This window comes from Diabrotica undecimpunctata, chromosome 2 (assembly GCF_040954645.1).
Source record: "Diabrotica undecimpunctata isolate CICGRU chromosome 2, icDiaUnde3, whole genome shotgun sequence".
NCBI classification, from domain to species: Eukaryota; Metazoa; Arthropoda; class Insecta; order Coleoptera; family Chrysomelidae; genus Diabrotica; species Diabrotica undecimpunctata.
The window spans coordinates 23731069-23745433 of NC_092804.1; the positions used below are offsets into that span (position 1 = coordinate 23731069).

General features: G+C 32.9%; 1 protein-coding gene across 3 annotated transcripts in view; it reads right to left on the reverse strand.

The window, feature by feature from the left end:
- Dgk (diacyl glycerol kinase 1) overlaps positions 1 to 14365 on the reverse strand; it is a 529426-nt gene that overhangs the window by 397319 nt on the left and 117742 nt on the right. For all 3 annotated transcript variants that reach the window (XM_072522519.1, XM_072522517.1, XM_072522518.1), the window contains one exon: positions 2660 to 2736. In XM_072522519.1, coding sequence (XP_072378620.1) covers positions 2660 to 2736 — 77 coding nt within the window. The remainder of the gene's footprint in view (positions 1 to 2659; positions 2737 to 14365) is intronic.

The window sequence follows — 14365 nt, forward strand, 5'->3', positions numbered from 1 at the left end:
CTTCTTTGTAATTGGTCCGATTAAAAAAAAGGGAAGGATATTAAGAATATATTAAGAAAGAAAAAACAAAGAAAGTGACTACCAAAAAGGCACTAGACAGTGTCGTCATTATTAATAAACGTATAGTTGCACCAATTTTTATTTATTGACTTAAAGAAGGCCTCTGGCTGAGTACAAACGGACACTACACAGTATCTTCATTATTACTGAACGTATAGCGACATATGAAATATCATAGTGCACTATGGATAAAAATAGATTTACCATAAAACAAATTTTGATTTATTGACTTAAAGAAAGCATCAGGCTAAGTACAAAATAAACAACTGATCGAATCCTAACATGCGGCATAGCAAATGAAAGGGAAGGATATAAAAAATATATTCAGATAGAAAAAAACAAACAAAGAGACTACCAAAAGGACACTACACATCATCTTCGTTATTACTTTAATTACATTTATGATGCTATTAAAAGCCACTAAAAATTGGGTCGGACTTAAAATGGACCCTTAAAGGATTCCATTATCAAGCATTTTTGAAGAACTTGTGATTCCATTAATTCAAACTTATATAATTACTTTTTTATTTGTTTTCTTGTATATATGTTTTAAATTTATGTTTCACATAGTTATTATTAGATATTTAATTTATAAAATGGGGATTTTGCTACATAGAAAAAAAATTTTATAATTAAAACTATTATAAATAAATATGAGCTCTCTAACCAAATAAGCATCTTATGACAAGAACTAGGTATTAGTATTCTTGGTATGATCTTAGGTACAATACCGTTAATAAATATAGACAATATTATTCAATGGGAGACTTCGAATATATTTTAGAATAAAATTCAATAAACAATAATGTTAAGATAGTATCCTGAAGGAATTTATGAAGCGTACGATAATTTGCGCCAATTTTCTGCAACGTAACCTGTAAAATTTACTGTTTGGTTAGGTGAAAAGAATTTGCAAATACCTACTTTCTACATAGTTGAGAGAAAAGGGTAAAAATATATTTTCGTTGAATAATATTTAAATTGGTTAATTATTCTTAGGATTTTTCTATTATATACAAAAGTTATTATTGTTTTACATATTACCAAACACATTCCTGAAAAATGAAACCATTGTACTATCTTAACAGATTTAATAAGATATCTCCTCCAAGGTCTGACTACTCACTACTCACGTCTATTAGTAGGCCAACCATGACCTTCACACCTTTGTTTCACATCTAGATCATGCATCATACGCTTAATAAGCCGCTTTAGATTGTTTACAGAATTATATGTAGTTATAGGAAACACAGGGTGACACATTCAGTCTAATGAATAAAACTTAGCAATTGCTTTTTCTTAGAATTCAATAGTTAAACATAATTTCGAATAAATCAAATATTGTCAAGTATGTAACACATAAAAAGAAATCAGGAGTTATTTACATACGTTTGTTTAAAACCGTATGAATGGTTGGAACCGACGGCTTTACGTGCCCTCCGAAGCACGATGAAAGCGCAATTAAATAAAAAATTAAAATAATTGTCAGTGCTGGAAATCGAATCCAAGCCTTCCAGCTTGTTAAGCCAGCAACACAGTCGCTGAGCTACGACCGTCACATTGTATAAATAAAAGTAGTATTCGTTTTGTCTGTTATTAGTATAGATTTACACAGTTTTGATTCTATTAATTCTCTCAAACTTTTCCTCCAACTTTCCATTCTGCAAATGTTCATCATGCAGGTTTTTTTTTTCAATTAATTCGTTTACTTCATGTCTAAACGATCTTCGAGGTTTTGCTCCCTTTCCTTTTGTAAAATGGTATAAAATTTTATTATTAAAATTTTTAAACATTATACAAAATGGATTTATAAGTTTTAAGAACGTTTTCGTTCCTATCAGATCATTATCAGTGAAAAATGTTTATATCGTAGTTGGAACTAGCCACATGGTGAGGTCATATGACTCTTAAATTACATAATTTGAATAACTAACATTGTAATTATTAATAAGACACTAGATCGATGATAAAGGAATACGTTTTTTAAGGTAACGTACAATTTCCCAGCTCGAAAAACAGTACCTTATGCCCTGAGAGGTAACAACTAACTCAATTGGTTGTTACCTCTGAATAATGTTAAAAAACAAAAACAAATCAAAATCAGATGTACGTATTCACAGATTTTTCATTAGCTACCCCTCATATACCTTTTAGAACCTTCGAATACCTGTATAGTATTTCTCAGATAGACTGGTGTACATATAGTCCGGTCAATATAAATATTTCAAATTACAAAAATTGGAGGCATTACAGGGCTAAAATTTGGTAGAGACCTTGGGTACATCATTAAAAATAACAAACAAAGTTTCATATCGATCCCAGGTCTGCTAAAAAAGTTATTCAAAGTCCAATGTAAAATTCTCGGTTTTTTGTATTTTTCTCGTAAACGCTAAGCTATATCACAAAAATTGTAGATCATAAAGTTTTTCATGTACTTTTTTTTCTAAGACTCGCAAATTCTGACATATACTGATTATAAAAGTTGTAGGATATATTTCTATATGATATGCAAGCATTTCCACACGAACTGTATAATATATATTACGGTACTCAAATTTTCACAATAAAAATATTGTAAATTAGAAAATATCGCACTCACCCCATCAGGATTGTGTTTGTACGGTGGTCCTGCTCCACAAAATTCGACCAATACATCTTGTAGCTTTTTAGTAGAGTCTGAAATTTAAAAAGTATTGTGAGACACATAAAAATTGCAAACTTGCAAAAGTGAATTCGGAGCCTATTTTGACCTTTCGCTACAATTATATGTACAGTATCGGCAAACAAAATCTTTACATTGCTAAATAAATCACTAAATTCGAAGAACAATTGCATGCGTTCTATCTTCACTTGTTTATCATTTAGGGTTGTCTACTAAGGGACGTGTACGAACTCATCACTATATAGCCCCTCATAAAATTATTAGACCCTCGGAGATATAGTAAACTGATCACCGGCATCCTTTGGAGATTGGTAAACTCATCACCGCAGATAGGTAAACTCATCACCGGGATTTTTGCCTGGTTTCTAATGCGAAAGATTGTCTTTTACCTGTTATACTTCTCGTTTAGGTGATAATTTAATAAATTCAGAAATTATTTTAAGTAAGTTGCTTTAAAATTTAACTGAGATATTAATATGTCTCACGGTGTGGCCTATTAGACGTATGTGCCAATCTAAATGGTTTTGAGATCTAAAAATTTAGAAGTTTATTTTGGAAGTAGTCCCATCTTCGTTATTTGATTTTCATTGCATTTTTATATTTCTCATTGAATTCTCGGGATAATTTTAAGCATACATTCGGTCTAAGTCTTACCGTTTTGACGTTATTTGACTATTTTGAGAGTAATACACGATTTTGGACAGTTAGTAAATATAAAATATCTGAAAAATAGGAGAAGCTAAAAACTTGAGTGTGCTATTAGTGCATTGAAGTCGAAGGAAACCTAATTTTTTACACGTGCAAAGCTTTACATTTTATGGCATCATTGGCGAAAATTTTTAAATTTGAAGTAATCAGCAATGCATTTATTATGACAGAATGTATCAAAATGCTTAAGTACAGATTCCTGTACTTTATCTTTCAATGACTTGTACAAAGATCCCACAATTAGAGTGCTTTTAAAAGCAATATTTTTACATTTTTGGTTAGTTTTCGCCATTATTTATAGGAGTCAGATGAGTTGTTCATTTCATTTCATAAACATCATGACAGCTAACCTCAATTAGTGTAAGATACAAAATAATTTTTATTCTGTAATTTGTACTAATTTTGTTTATTGTAGCACCCTGATGATGCAAATAGAGATTTGCGAAAGCTTGGTAGTTTAAAAAAAATACTTCTTTGTCCTATCTTCGGCTGCACACCCAAATATATAGTTGTGTTTGTAGTCTAACTGATCAGCGTTGACTACAAGCGTTTATCGCTTTTTCAGTATATGTATATAAGGAGTCCAATTAAGTTGGTACCATATGGAAAATTTTTTTATTTTTAGTTTTATGTAAAAAAAATATTCTCTAGTTCTGAATGATCTAGAATTTCAGTCATCAGAATCAGATATTAGTATTCTTCAGTCATTTACGCGGTTCGTTAAACAACATGAATTTTATTAAGACTTGAGAATATCCACAATTCATTTTTTTTTTTGACAAACCGCGTATACAACTAAAAAAAATTTTATATCTGATCATTGTATTCTAGGTTTTAGATCATTCAAAACTTTTTATGTAACATAATTATTTTATATAACAAAATTCATAGAACTAAAAATAAAAAGGTTTCACATATGGTGCCGACTTTATATATATATATATATATATATATATATATATATATATATATATATATATATATATATATATATAACAATGTGACTTTAACAATTTAATTAGAAATCTCAAAATATAATATCAGAAAAGGTAATCTACAGCAACAAAGTAATATTATGCCTTGACTACAATCTTATACAGTTAACTTAAAGAACTTAATTACACTGATTTTTTTCTGTTTGATCAGGATTATTCGCGAAAACCAGTGCGAAATAACTAAACAAAAACGATATAATATTTCTACTCACCAGTTGTATGACATTTAGCCTTACACCCTTTCGTCGCACAAGTCCACAAAAGGCAATTCGATTTTTTTAGAGTCTTTCGCAATCAATTGAAATTTGAAATTATTAATAACCATCATTTTTTGTCCGCGTTGGCTCAGGACGTAATAAATTAGCAGTTCACTATACATGTTGAAGAAACAAGGGCAAATGAAGAGAAATTTTTCTTTTCGCATGATTTTAGGTAGCTATCAATAGAATTTTGTGGAATTCCCAAATAAAAACCAATAAATTGCAGTTGCATTTAAGACATCTGGATTTGGATTATTCTGTGAAATTACCAAAAACTAGCCGTTTGCTGGGATTTTATGGTCCATACCTGATCCAGGCTGCAGGTAGGCCAGTGATCAGTTTACCAATCTCTTAGGGTTTATTTTGAAAACCCTACTTTTATGGCGGTGATGAGTTTGTACTATGTACGAGGGTATTTATGGTAATTGGTGATGAGTTTACGTGTACCCCTACTAAGAATGTCTTGATGGGCCCCTAGACGAGAAGCAAGTGACCCTGTAAGTTTCCTTGCCGTATATTCTTCTATTAATTATCCGTTAGTTTTCTATTAGGGATAGAGTTGTGTATTTGTCTGATTGGAGAATCTATTGCAACTGGCTGAATGACTAATTTCTATGCCATTTAAAAAAAGAAAAAAAATCATTTAGGGGGAAGGGATAACGTACTTGCGACGGCGGCTGTCTGTAGTTGACCGCTTAGTTTCTTTAATTTATTCTGCGTGTTTGTATTGTACACAGTTGGCTTTGTGCGAGTAGTCAGTGTAAAACATCTTTTTATTTACTCAGTAAAGTTTGGGATCGTTAAATTTTAAATTGAAGTGAAAAATAGGGGTCGACAGAAACTCACACAATAGGAGTTCGTGCTTTAACGTTACTCGGGAAAAGGGACTCTGTAATTACTATATCACGTGATATTGGTGTTTCAAGAGAGGCAATTTATCAATTGAAACGGTCGGCTGCGTGGTTGCCTTCGGGGACTGTTCCGGAAAAAAACCTGGTTCTGGAGCTCCTACAAAAACATCATCTAGGACTGACACAATTATCAGGCGTGAAGTAATGTTGAACCCTTTCATAACTCCCATAGAACTTAAAAATAAACATCCTGATCTCATTTAGGACGTTTCAACAAGAACGATTCGTTACCGGCTTCAGAAAGATCTAGCATTAGCATTACCAAGTCGACGTACTGCAAAGAAGACCTTGCTTACAAAAGCAATGAAAAAAAAAAGATAAGATTTCTTAGAAAGTCATGTTCAGTGACGAAAGTACGTTCAGGTTAATAAGAGAAAGCTCCATATTTGTTTGTCGTCCACACACCGCGTCAAGGTACGATCCAAAGTTCACAGTTAAAACTGTCAAACATCCTGAAAGTGTAATGGTATGGGGTGCGTTTAGTGGAAATAAAGGAAGGGCGGGGTTGTATTTCTTGCCAAAGAATGTTACAATCAGGGCAAGCAACTATGTGACTGTTCTAGAACAACATTTATTCAACTTGTACGAAATTCACAAATGCGACTACTTTATGCACGATGGTGCCCCTGCTCACAAGGTCAAGACAGTGTCAAAGTTCTTGAATGATCGCAATATCAACGTATTGGAATGGCCAGGTAACTCGCCCGACCTTAATCCTATCGATAACGCCTGGAATATGATGAAAAATTAGGTTCAAGAGTGTCGACCGAGCAACATAAATCAGCTGAAAGAGAAGTTGAAGAGGTTGTGGGTGATCATGGAAGAATATTTCTTGGACCTTGCTCAATTATGCCCAAGAGAATCCAGCTTGTCATCAAATACAAGGGTGATATGACCAAGTATTTATTTGTAAAATTAAAATAACAATTATCCCGATTTATGTGTTTTATTCACTGTATAAAGATTTTTTGTCGGCACTGTACATTGCAACAAAATAGAGAAACTTTAAAACAATTAGAAGAGGCCTATGTCCGACAATGGACATAGCTAACTAGATAATGATATATTTTCTGACTTGTTATGATTAATAAAAGTTTTACAAAAAGTATCAATTTAAGCAAAATCCAAAATATTGAATATTTACAATTATTTGTTTTATCATTGCCTTGTTATATTTTTGCAATACTCAACAAACAATAAACAAACTCAAGAAACATCTAAAATGTTCCCAATAAATTATTCATCAACTGGACTTAACCTAAAGGAGAAGCAGCCGCCACTGTCTTTTTCAAACGGAATGGATGAGTCGCATAAAAGCATAGATGTAATATTAAAACAAATATAACTCAGGAAGTTAAGGGCTAGAAGCTGGAACCGAGTGATCTTTTAGTCAATATTTGATCCGCTTGTAACGGCCAACACAAACCGTAAAATTTTAATGCATAACTGTAGTACATAGATCTTCAAAGGGAAAAAGGAAGCTTTAAATATAATTTATGGAACTTTTAATATTGTATGATAGAAAATGGTATAAAAGTTGAAACTTTTTGTTCGTGTGGACTACATGACTAAATACTTTTAGACATTTTTATATAAAAACTTTTAAATAAAATATCATAATGGACCCATCAATTCAATGATTTTATTAAGATTTCTTGAAGTGCACGCCATTAGGACCCTTTAACATCAACGATTTACATAATTGCCTTTTCACTAACATTCTGCAACATTTTTTGTATTCGGTTTGTTAGTTTTTTACTTTTAAAACAAGTCAATTTTCTTATATGCACATGTTTAGGAGAAAGTGATAAGCATTAAATTATGGTTTATAAAATAAAAATAAAAACGTTTATTGCCCTAAATTAACATTTCACACTTAAGATATTTGAACTTAAGATATCATAGTCTTCTTTCTTGACGCCTCGCTTCTGCACCGCCTACTGGTTGAACTCCGTCCTCTCGGACCTTGGATTTTTCTGTTATGGAAATAATCCTATCTAGCTCTCGCGGAAGTTTCAAATCCAATATAATTAACCTCTACGGGGAGAAAATTCTACGAGATCTTAGAAAATATGAAAAACTACGGTCAAAGCAAAGTAAGTTACTCTGTAACCTTACTTTTTGAGAACGTTGCCGCGATAAAACCATAATACCCACTTGTATGAAGCTAAGTTTCCACAAAAACAACTATAAAACTAAAAATATTTTAAAAAGGGCAAGTCTAGCACTTATTAGAGAAGCGATTCAATACACCAGGCGACACATCGATAAAGTAAATTCAGAGATATTAAAGCTATTCCTTACACTTAGTAACAAAGTACATTCGACTCTGTGGAACATCTTTGACAAACTGACAAACTTTCGATCGGTGACAGATGCTGCCTCGCCAAGAAAAAACAAATCAAAGCGTTTGAGAAATGAACGCTTCGCAACAGCAGAATCCTGTAATTTAGTTTACAACTTCTCAAATCTTACTTTGAATGAAGCTACAAATGGTGTAATTTCCAAAGGGTTCAATTTTGCTACTGCACCGAAACGGATTCCTGTCGAAAATATCATTAGCCAAGTAGAACCCACTATCACTAAACTACCATCAGAAATAGTTGAAATCATTCGACAAGATGTATCACAAATATTAAGAACAGCCAAACCACTGAAAAAGAATTTAAGTTACTAAGAAAAGAAAGCCTTGCAAAATATACAAAGAAACAGATATATCATTGTACTTCCAGCCGTCAAGGGCAACGTATCGGTCAAAATGAACTTTGAAGATAATAAAAATAAAGAACATTCCAAATGATAGTGCATATCAAAAAACCGCATCAGACCCAACAACGTATCTAAAAAAAACTACGAAAGCCAAACTATAAGCGTCAAATATCAAGAAAGAACAGAATTCCCAGCTCACTTCACGAGAAACCTCGTCAAGATGTCCAAAATTTTACGGTTGACCAAAGGTACACAAGGCAGGGTTACCATTACGACCAATAGTCAGCTCTATCGGATCACCGTTAAAACCACTAGCAAAATTTTTGGCTGACCAGCTACAACTCTACGCAGAGGAAGCGGACTTTTACGTCAAGAACGCAAACCACTGTCAACCAAATAAAAAGCGTTATTCTTAAACCTGAACACTTGTTAGTGAGCTTTGATGTAGTCTCATTATTCACCAATGTTCCAGTAGAAGAATCGGTAAAAATTATACGCAGAAAGTATTTAATACCACAGGATACTGTTACGATAAATATCATGACGTATAAAACTGTACATATATTATGACTAATTCTTTTCTGTTCTAGTTATTTCGGCGCTCAGTTAAAAAACTAGTTTCAGCCGTCGACCGCCTTCTAGTTCCTTCGCCGAAATACCAGTCTATTTGATGGGATCCCGTTCTAATGGGGAAGGTCATCGACTCATTGCCAGACCCTTCTAGATAACGGCGTTTTATATAAAAGGGACATTTTATTTGGAAAACAGTTAGTTTTCTGAAGATTCGCGCCGCGTTTTAAATTGTAACGCACGAATTATAATAAATTATATAAGTGTAAAATAAATTAGTACAAATAAAGACTTTAAATAAACTTTTAAGTGTTATAAATAGAACCTTTAATAAATAAATGAAAACAATAAATTAGAAGAATTAATAAAAATATTACAATACACTAAACTTGACGAGGCATTGCTCAAATAACACCTATTTTATCCACAAGGACCAGAGGTACAAACAAGTTGAAGGAGCACCGATGGTCACCCGTAATAGCCAACCTTTTTATGCAAGATATGGAATTAAAAGCAATACAAACAGCAGAGCATAAACCCAAACTGTCGCTGAGGTATATTGACGACGGATTTATTATCTGGACGCATGGAGAAGAAAAGCTTATATATTCCCGCCACACATCAACAATATCCATCCAAAAATACAATTTACCATATAACGGGAGAATAACCAACAACCATAGGATATACAGTATACCGAAAACCAACACATAATGACAGATATTTACAAGCAAATTCACACCATCATCCTGCACAATTAAATTCTGTAACAAAAATCTTAATCACAAGATTTGAAGAACTAACAGGTGAACTACATAAGAAGGACGAGAAAATGAGCAAAGTCAAAACAGCTTGAAGAAAAAATGGCTTCTTCGCGTCTGCGCTTAAAAATTCACAGAAATCTCGAAACAAAAGTCAAGATCCAGAAAAAGAAGAAAAACCAATCGGAAAAACTATCCTGCCGTAAACTGTTGCGACTGGCAATAAAAATTATGTTACGTAAAAGGATTGCTTAATGATACTTTAATTAAGAAACTTACGTACACTAGATCTGTTATTAGACAGCCGTAGATAACTACTATAAAATTGCTTCAGTGCATCTTATTCATAATCAACTTATTTTCGTATCGAAAAATCATGCTGTGAAGACAGCACCCTTTTGTTTTTCTTGTCTGTATTCGTGCAAATCAGATGAGGACTTCTTGTTTATTCAATTTCGTTGGGATAAATTGCAACGTTTGTCAAATTCTGCTGTTTCGCTGTTCATTACTCCGTTCTTTCATTTTACTTTTGTCAATATTTACAAACGCTACGTTCTCGTTTTGTCTAAGTAATTGCATTTGTAGATCGACAGCTTGTAATTGCATTTGTGGCTCTCTAGTCTATACAGGCTTTGAAAATTTATCTATCGTAGACGCTTGATGTCGGTTCTTTTTTTGAAAACTACTTGAAACGTGAAAAAGATATTTTGCAACACTTTCAGTATTTAGAATGGACCATTTGTTATCACATTGCATTTGTTAGTGAAAATTATGATGTTATATCTAACAAAATGTTTTTAAAAAATGTATTTAAAGATTTTTAATAAATAAAAATTAGAAAAAAGTACGATAAAATTGAATACATTAGTTTTAAATTTTTAAGTTCAATAATTTGTTGCGTCGGTATTAGTTTGTGTGATAAAAAGACAATACTGTGTGATTTTTTTAATAGTTTTTCAATTTTTTGAATTTTTCAAACTCTTTCATGATTGTGGGGAAATATCTGTCCAGCCAACGAGTTTCAAAAATTCTGATGATATTTATCTGTTCCAAAAGCACATATTATTTGAACGCATCCTTAATTTTAGATATTATCTATTAGACCAGAACTATTAGCAGAAAAACAACAAGGTTTCAGGTCGGGAAGATCGTGCACCGACGCTATATTTATAATCACCATAACAGAAATCATGAGAATACACCAAACCGGCATATCTGTATTTCGTGGATCTTAAAAAGGCAAGAGAGGTACCTCTAGGAATAATCAAAACGATCGAAAATACTTACCAAAACAACACAATAAAAGTAAAAGTGGAAGAAGAACTAACCGACCCTATTGAAGTTGAAAATGGGATAAGAGAGGGAGATTCCCTGAGTCCTCTATTGTTCAACCTGATTATGGATGAAATAATAAAAAAAGGTAAGAACTAAAAAAGGATACCAAATGGGAGAAAAACAACTTAAAATAATTTGCTATGCAAACGACGCAATACTACTCTCTCAAAGTGAAGACGATTTACAACGTATGCTGCACCAATTTAATATAACCGCCAGAAAATTTAACATGTTAATTTCCCCAAAAAAGAATTAAGTGTGTAAAGTTAATTTACTAAGATGTAAATTGGAGCTGGAAGGTCAGATAATAGAACAAGTGATTGAGTTTAAATATCTAGGCATCACATTATCTAGGTACAAAAAGCTCGAAACTGAAGTAAAAGAAATGTCGAGAAAGAAATGAAAGGCAGAGTTTACAAAACAGTCATCAGACCAATAATGACATTCTTCTTATGGTGCCTATCCGTTACGGATATTGGACACTAACATGGCTATTTTGACTTTGTTGACTGCTGCCCTGAAAAGTCCGGTAGTGGTTAAGTTAAACCATTTTCGCAGGTTATGCAGCCAGGATATTCTTCTTCGTCCTGGACCTCTTTTCCCATGCACTTTACCTTGAAATATGGTCCGAAGTAGGTTGTATCGTTGTTTATTGCGCATTATATGGCCCAGGTATTCTAGTTTGCGACGTTTTATGGTTATGACTAGTTCGCGCTCTTTACCCATTCTATGTAGTACTTCTTCGTTGGTAACTCTGTCTATCCAGGAAATCCTCAACATGCGTCTATAGCACCACATGTCAAATGCTTCGAGTCTCTTCAGTGACGCTTCAGTTAAGGTCCATGACTCCACACCATATAAAAGAACGGAGAATACGTAGCATTGTAGTAAACGAACTTTTATTGTCAATTTTATATCGTGGCTGTTAAAGATTTTTTTCATTGTGACGAAAGCTGATTTTGCCTTCTCGATCCTTATCTTAATTTCCGTCGATTGGTCCTACTGTTCATTTAAGTTTGCACTCAGATAACAAAAGTTGGTGATTTGTGTTATAGGTTGTTGGTTAACTAGTAATTGAACAGGTGGTATCCTATTTTTGCTTGTAACCATGTATTTGGTTTTTTTGATGTTAAAATCAAGCCCAAACCTGCTACTTACTTCTGCCACCCTGGAGACAAGTGTCTGCAGACCTTTAAGACTGTCTGAAAAAATGACAGTATCATGTCATCATTCCCTCGTCTATGTCCGTTAGCGCTAGGTTCATAATGACAATAGGCGCAATAATGACACACGCGACAGAAACACGGCCTGACACAGAGAGGACAAAAAGGATGTTAAAAACAGCAGAGATGAAAACACTTAAAAACATTGATGGCAAGACACTATGGGACAGAGCTACAAGTACAGATATACGACGTAGATGCAACGTGGAGAACATCAAGAACTGCGTAAGAAATAGAAGAGTATAATGGAAAATGGAACGATTATATAAGCCGAATGACAACAAAGAGAGTAGTAAAGACGGCAAGAGACGGTTCCCTAATAGGAAGACGGTCAGTAGGAAGATCACGAAACCGAGGGAACGACAACTTACTAGAGGCACATTGAAAAGCAGACAGCCATATCTACATAAAAAGAAGAAGAAGAAGAACTATAAGACCAGGGCTGATTTGTAAAAAATTGACTAAATTTGGATGTGAGAAGTGGTATTCGGATTTTTGCAGAAATAGTTGGGTGATAAACTCGTAAGTCCTCCTTACCGTTTTTGATATTTGAATTTCAATTTGCTTCAACCTATTTTTTTTTTCGCATTTTTCACGCGCAATACCGATGGTTTTTATTATTATAATATATGTTATAAATATCTTGAAGAAATTAAAATGTTTATCGAGACAGAGCTTCGAAAGAAAAAGGTAATGGTTTAAAGATTATCATCCTATTGTTTATGCCGGTCCACTTTGACTGGTTGTATATCAGGAACCACTGCTTATAATTTAACTTTATTTCTTTCTTGCCAATTCTTTTCAAAAGTCGTTTCCTGAATTTAATTTAAACTAATAATTACCGAGATATTTTATTTGTTTATAAGCCAAAAAATTGTTCATAATTTTAAGACATTCCTGAGACTGCCCAAATAATCCGATTTTAATTCCATAAAGTACGTTAGATAGGATAAGTACGTTTTTGTGCAAGATTTTTAAAAAATTCAAATATTTAAAAAAATTTAGATTGCATAATTATTATGCGAAATATGTTGAATCGATTGTCATGAAATTTGGAGGACTGTTTTATTATGTTATACAGATTTTCAAGAAAAATTATAAAGGTCCTCAGTGTTATTTAAATGGTTCAAGTACATTAAATAAGAAAAGGCTTGTCTCCTCCTCTTTTTTTGTATTATTGCTATTTTCCAGCAACGTTAATAAATTAAAACATATTTAACCAGCAATATCTTATAGAAAATTTAATTGTCTCTATTTTATTTTTTACAGCTATGCTCCAAAATGAATTGTTTAAAAGTTAGCAAGAAAAGTAGAAAAAAACCAATGTATTTAGTAATTCTTAAATATTTATTTATTTTTAATAATGTCCCCGGCCTATTTAAGGCGAGGATAAGTCAATAATTATTACTGAAGTTATCACCAACTATTTCTGCAAAAATCCGAATGCCACCTCTCATATCCACCTTAAAACAGATCCGCCCTGGTCTATATTGATTGACTATTAATATGCAACCAGCATATCGCGTCTATAGCCTATAATTGCCGTTATTCTAACTAAATCACTGCATCAGTACATCGTAAAAAATATAATTTTAGTACAGAAAAAGTGTATTCTGTTTTTTAATAAATTATATACAATTAACACAGGTAAGTGACATGGTATTATTTATTTTAATGCAGTTTTTATCGACTTGATCATAATTTCCAAACGGGGCTCTTGTCACAGTACTAAAGGGTGATTCATTTAGAGGTACTTTTTTCAACAAGAAAAAGCAACGAAAAAAAAATAAATTTTATTTGAAAATATTTATTATCATACAAAAGAACCATTCTTTACAATTACTTCTTAAAGATAATTTCTTTTAAATGTTGGCCATGACTACGAGTAAGTTGGTTCATTCTGAAGTTCCATTTCTCGATGACTCGTTCCAGCATTTCTTGTAGATGTAGACTATGAACTTAGTAGCTCCAAAAGAAAGAGTCTAGAGGTAAGATGTCCCAGGATCTAAGCGGCCAAGTCACTGGTCCAAATCGTGAAATACTTTGTTCACCGAATCGTTCTCGCAGTAAGATATGCTTTCACGGGCTGTATGGCAAGTGGCGCCATCTTGTTGGAACCAAGCCGAGACCACGAGCTTCAATTTCAGGTACAAAAAAATCCGTTATCATTC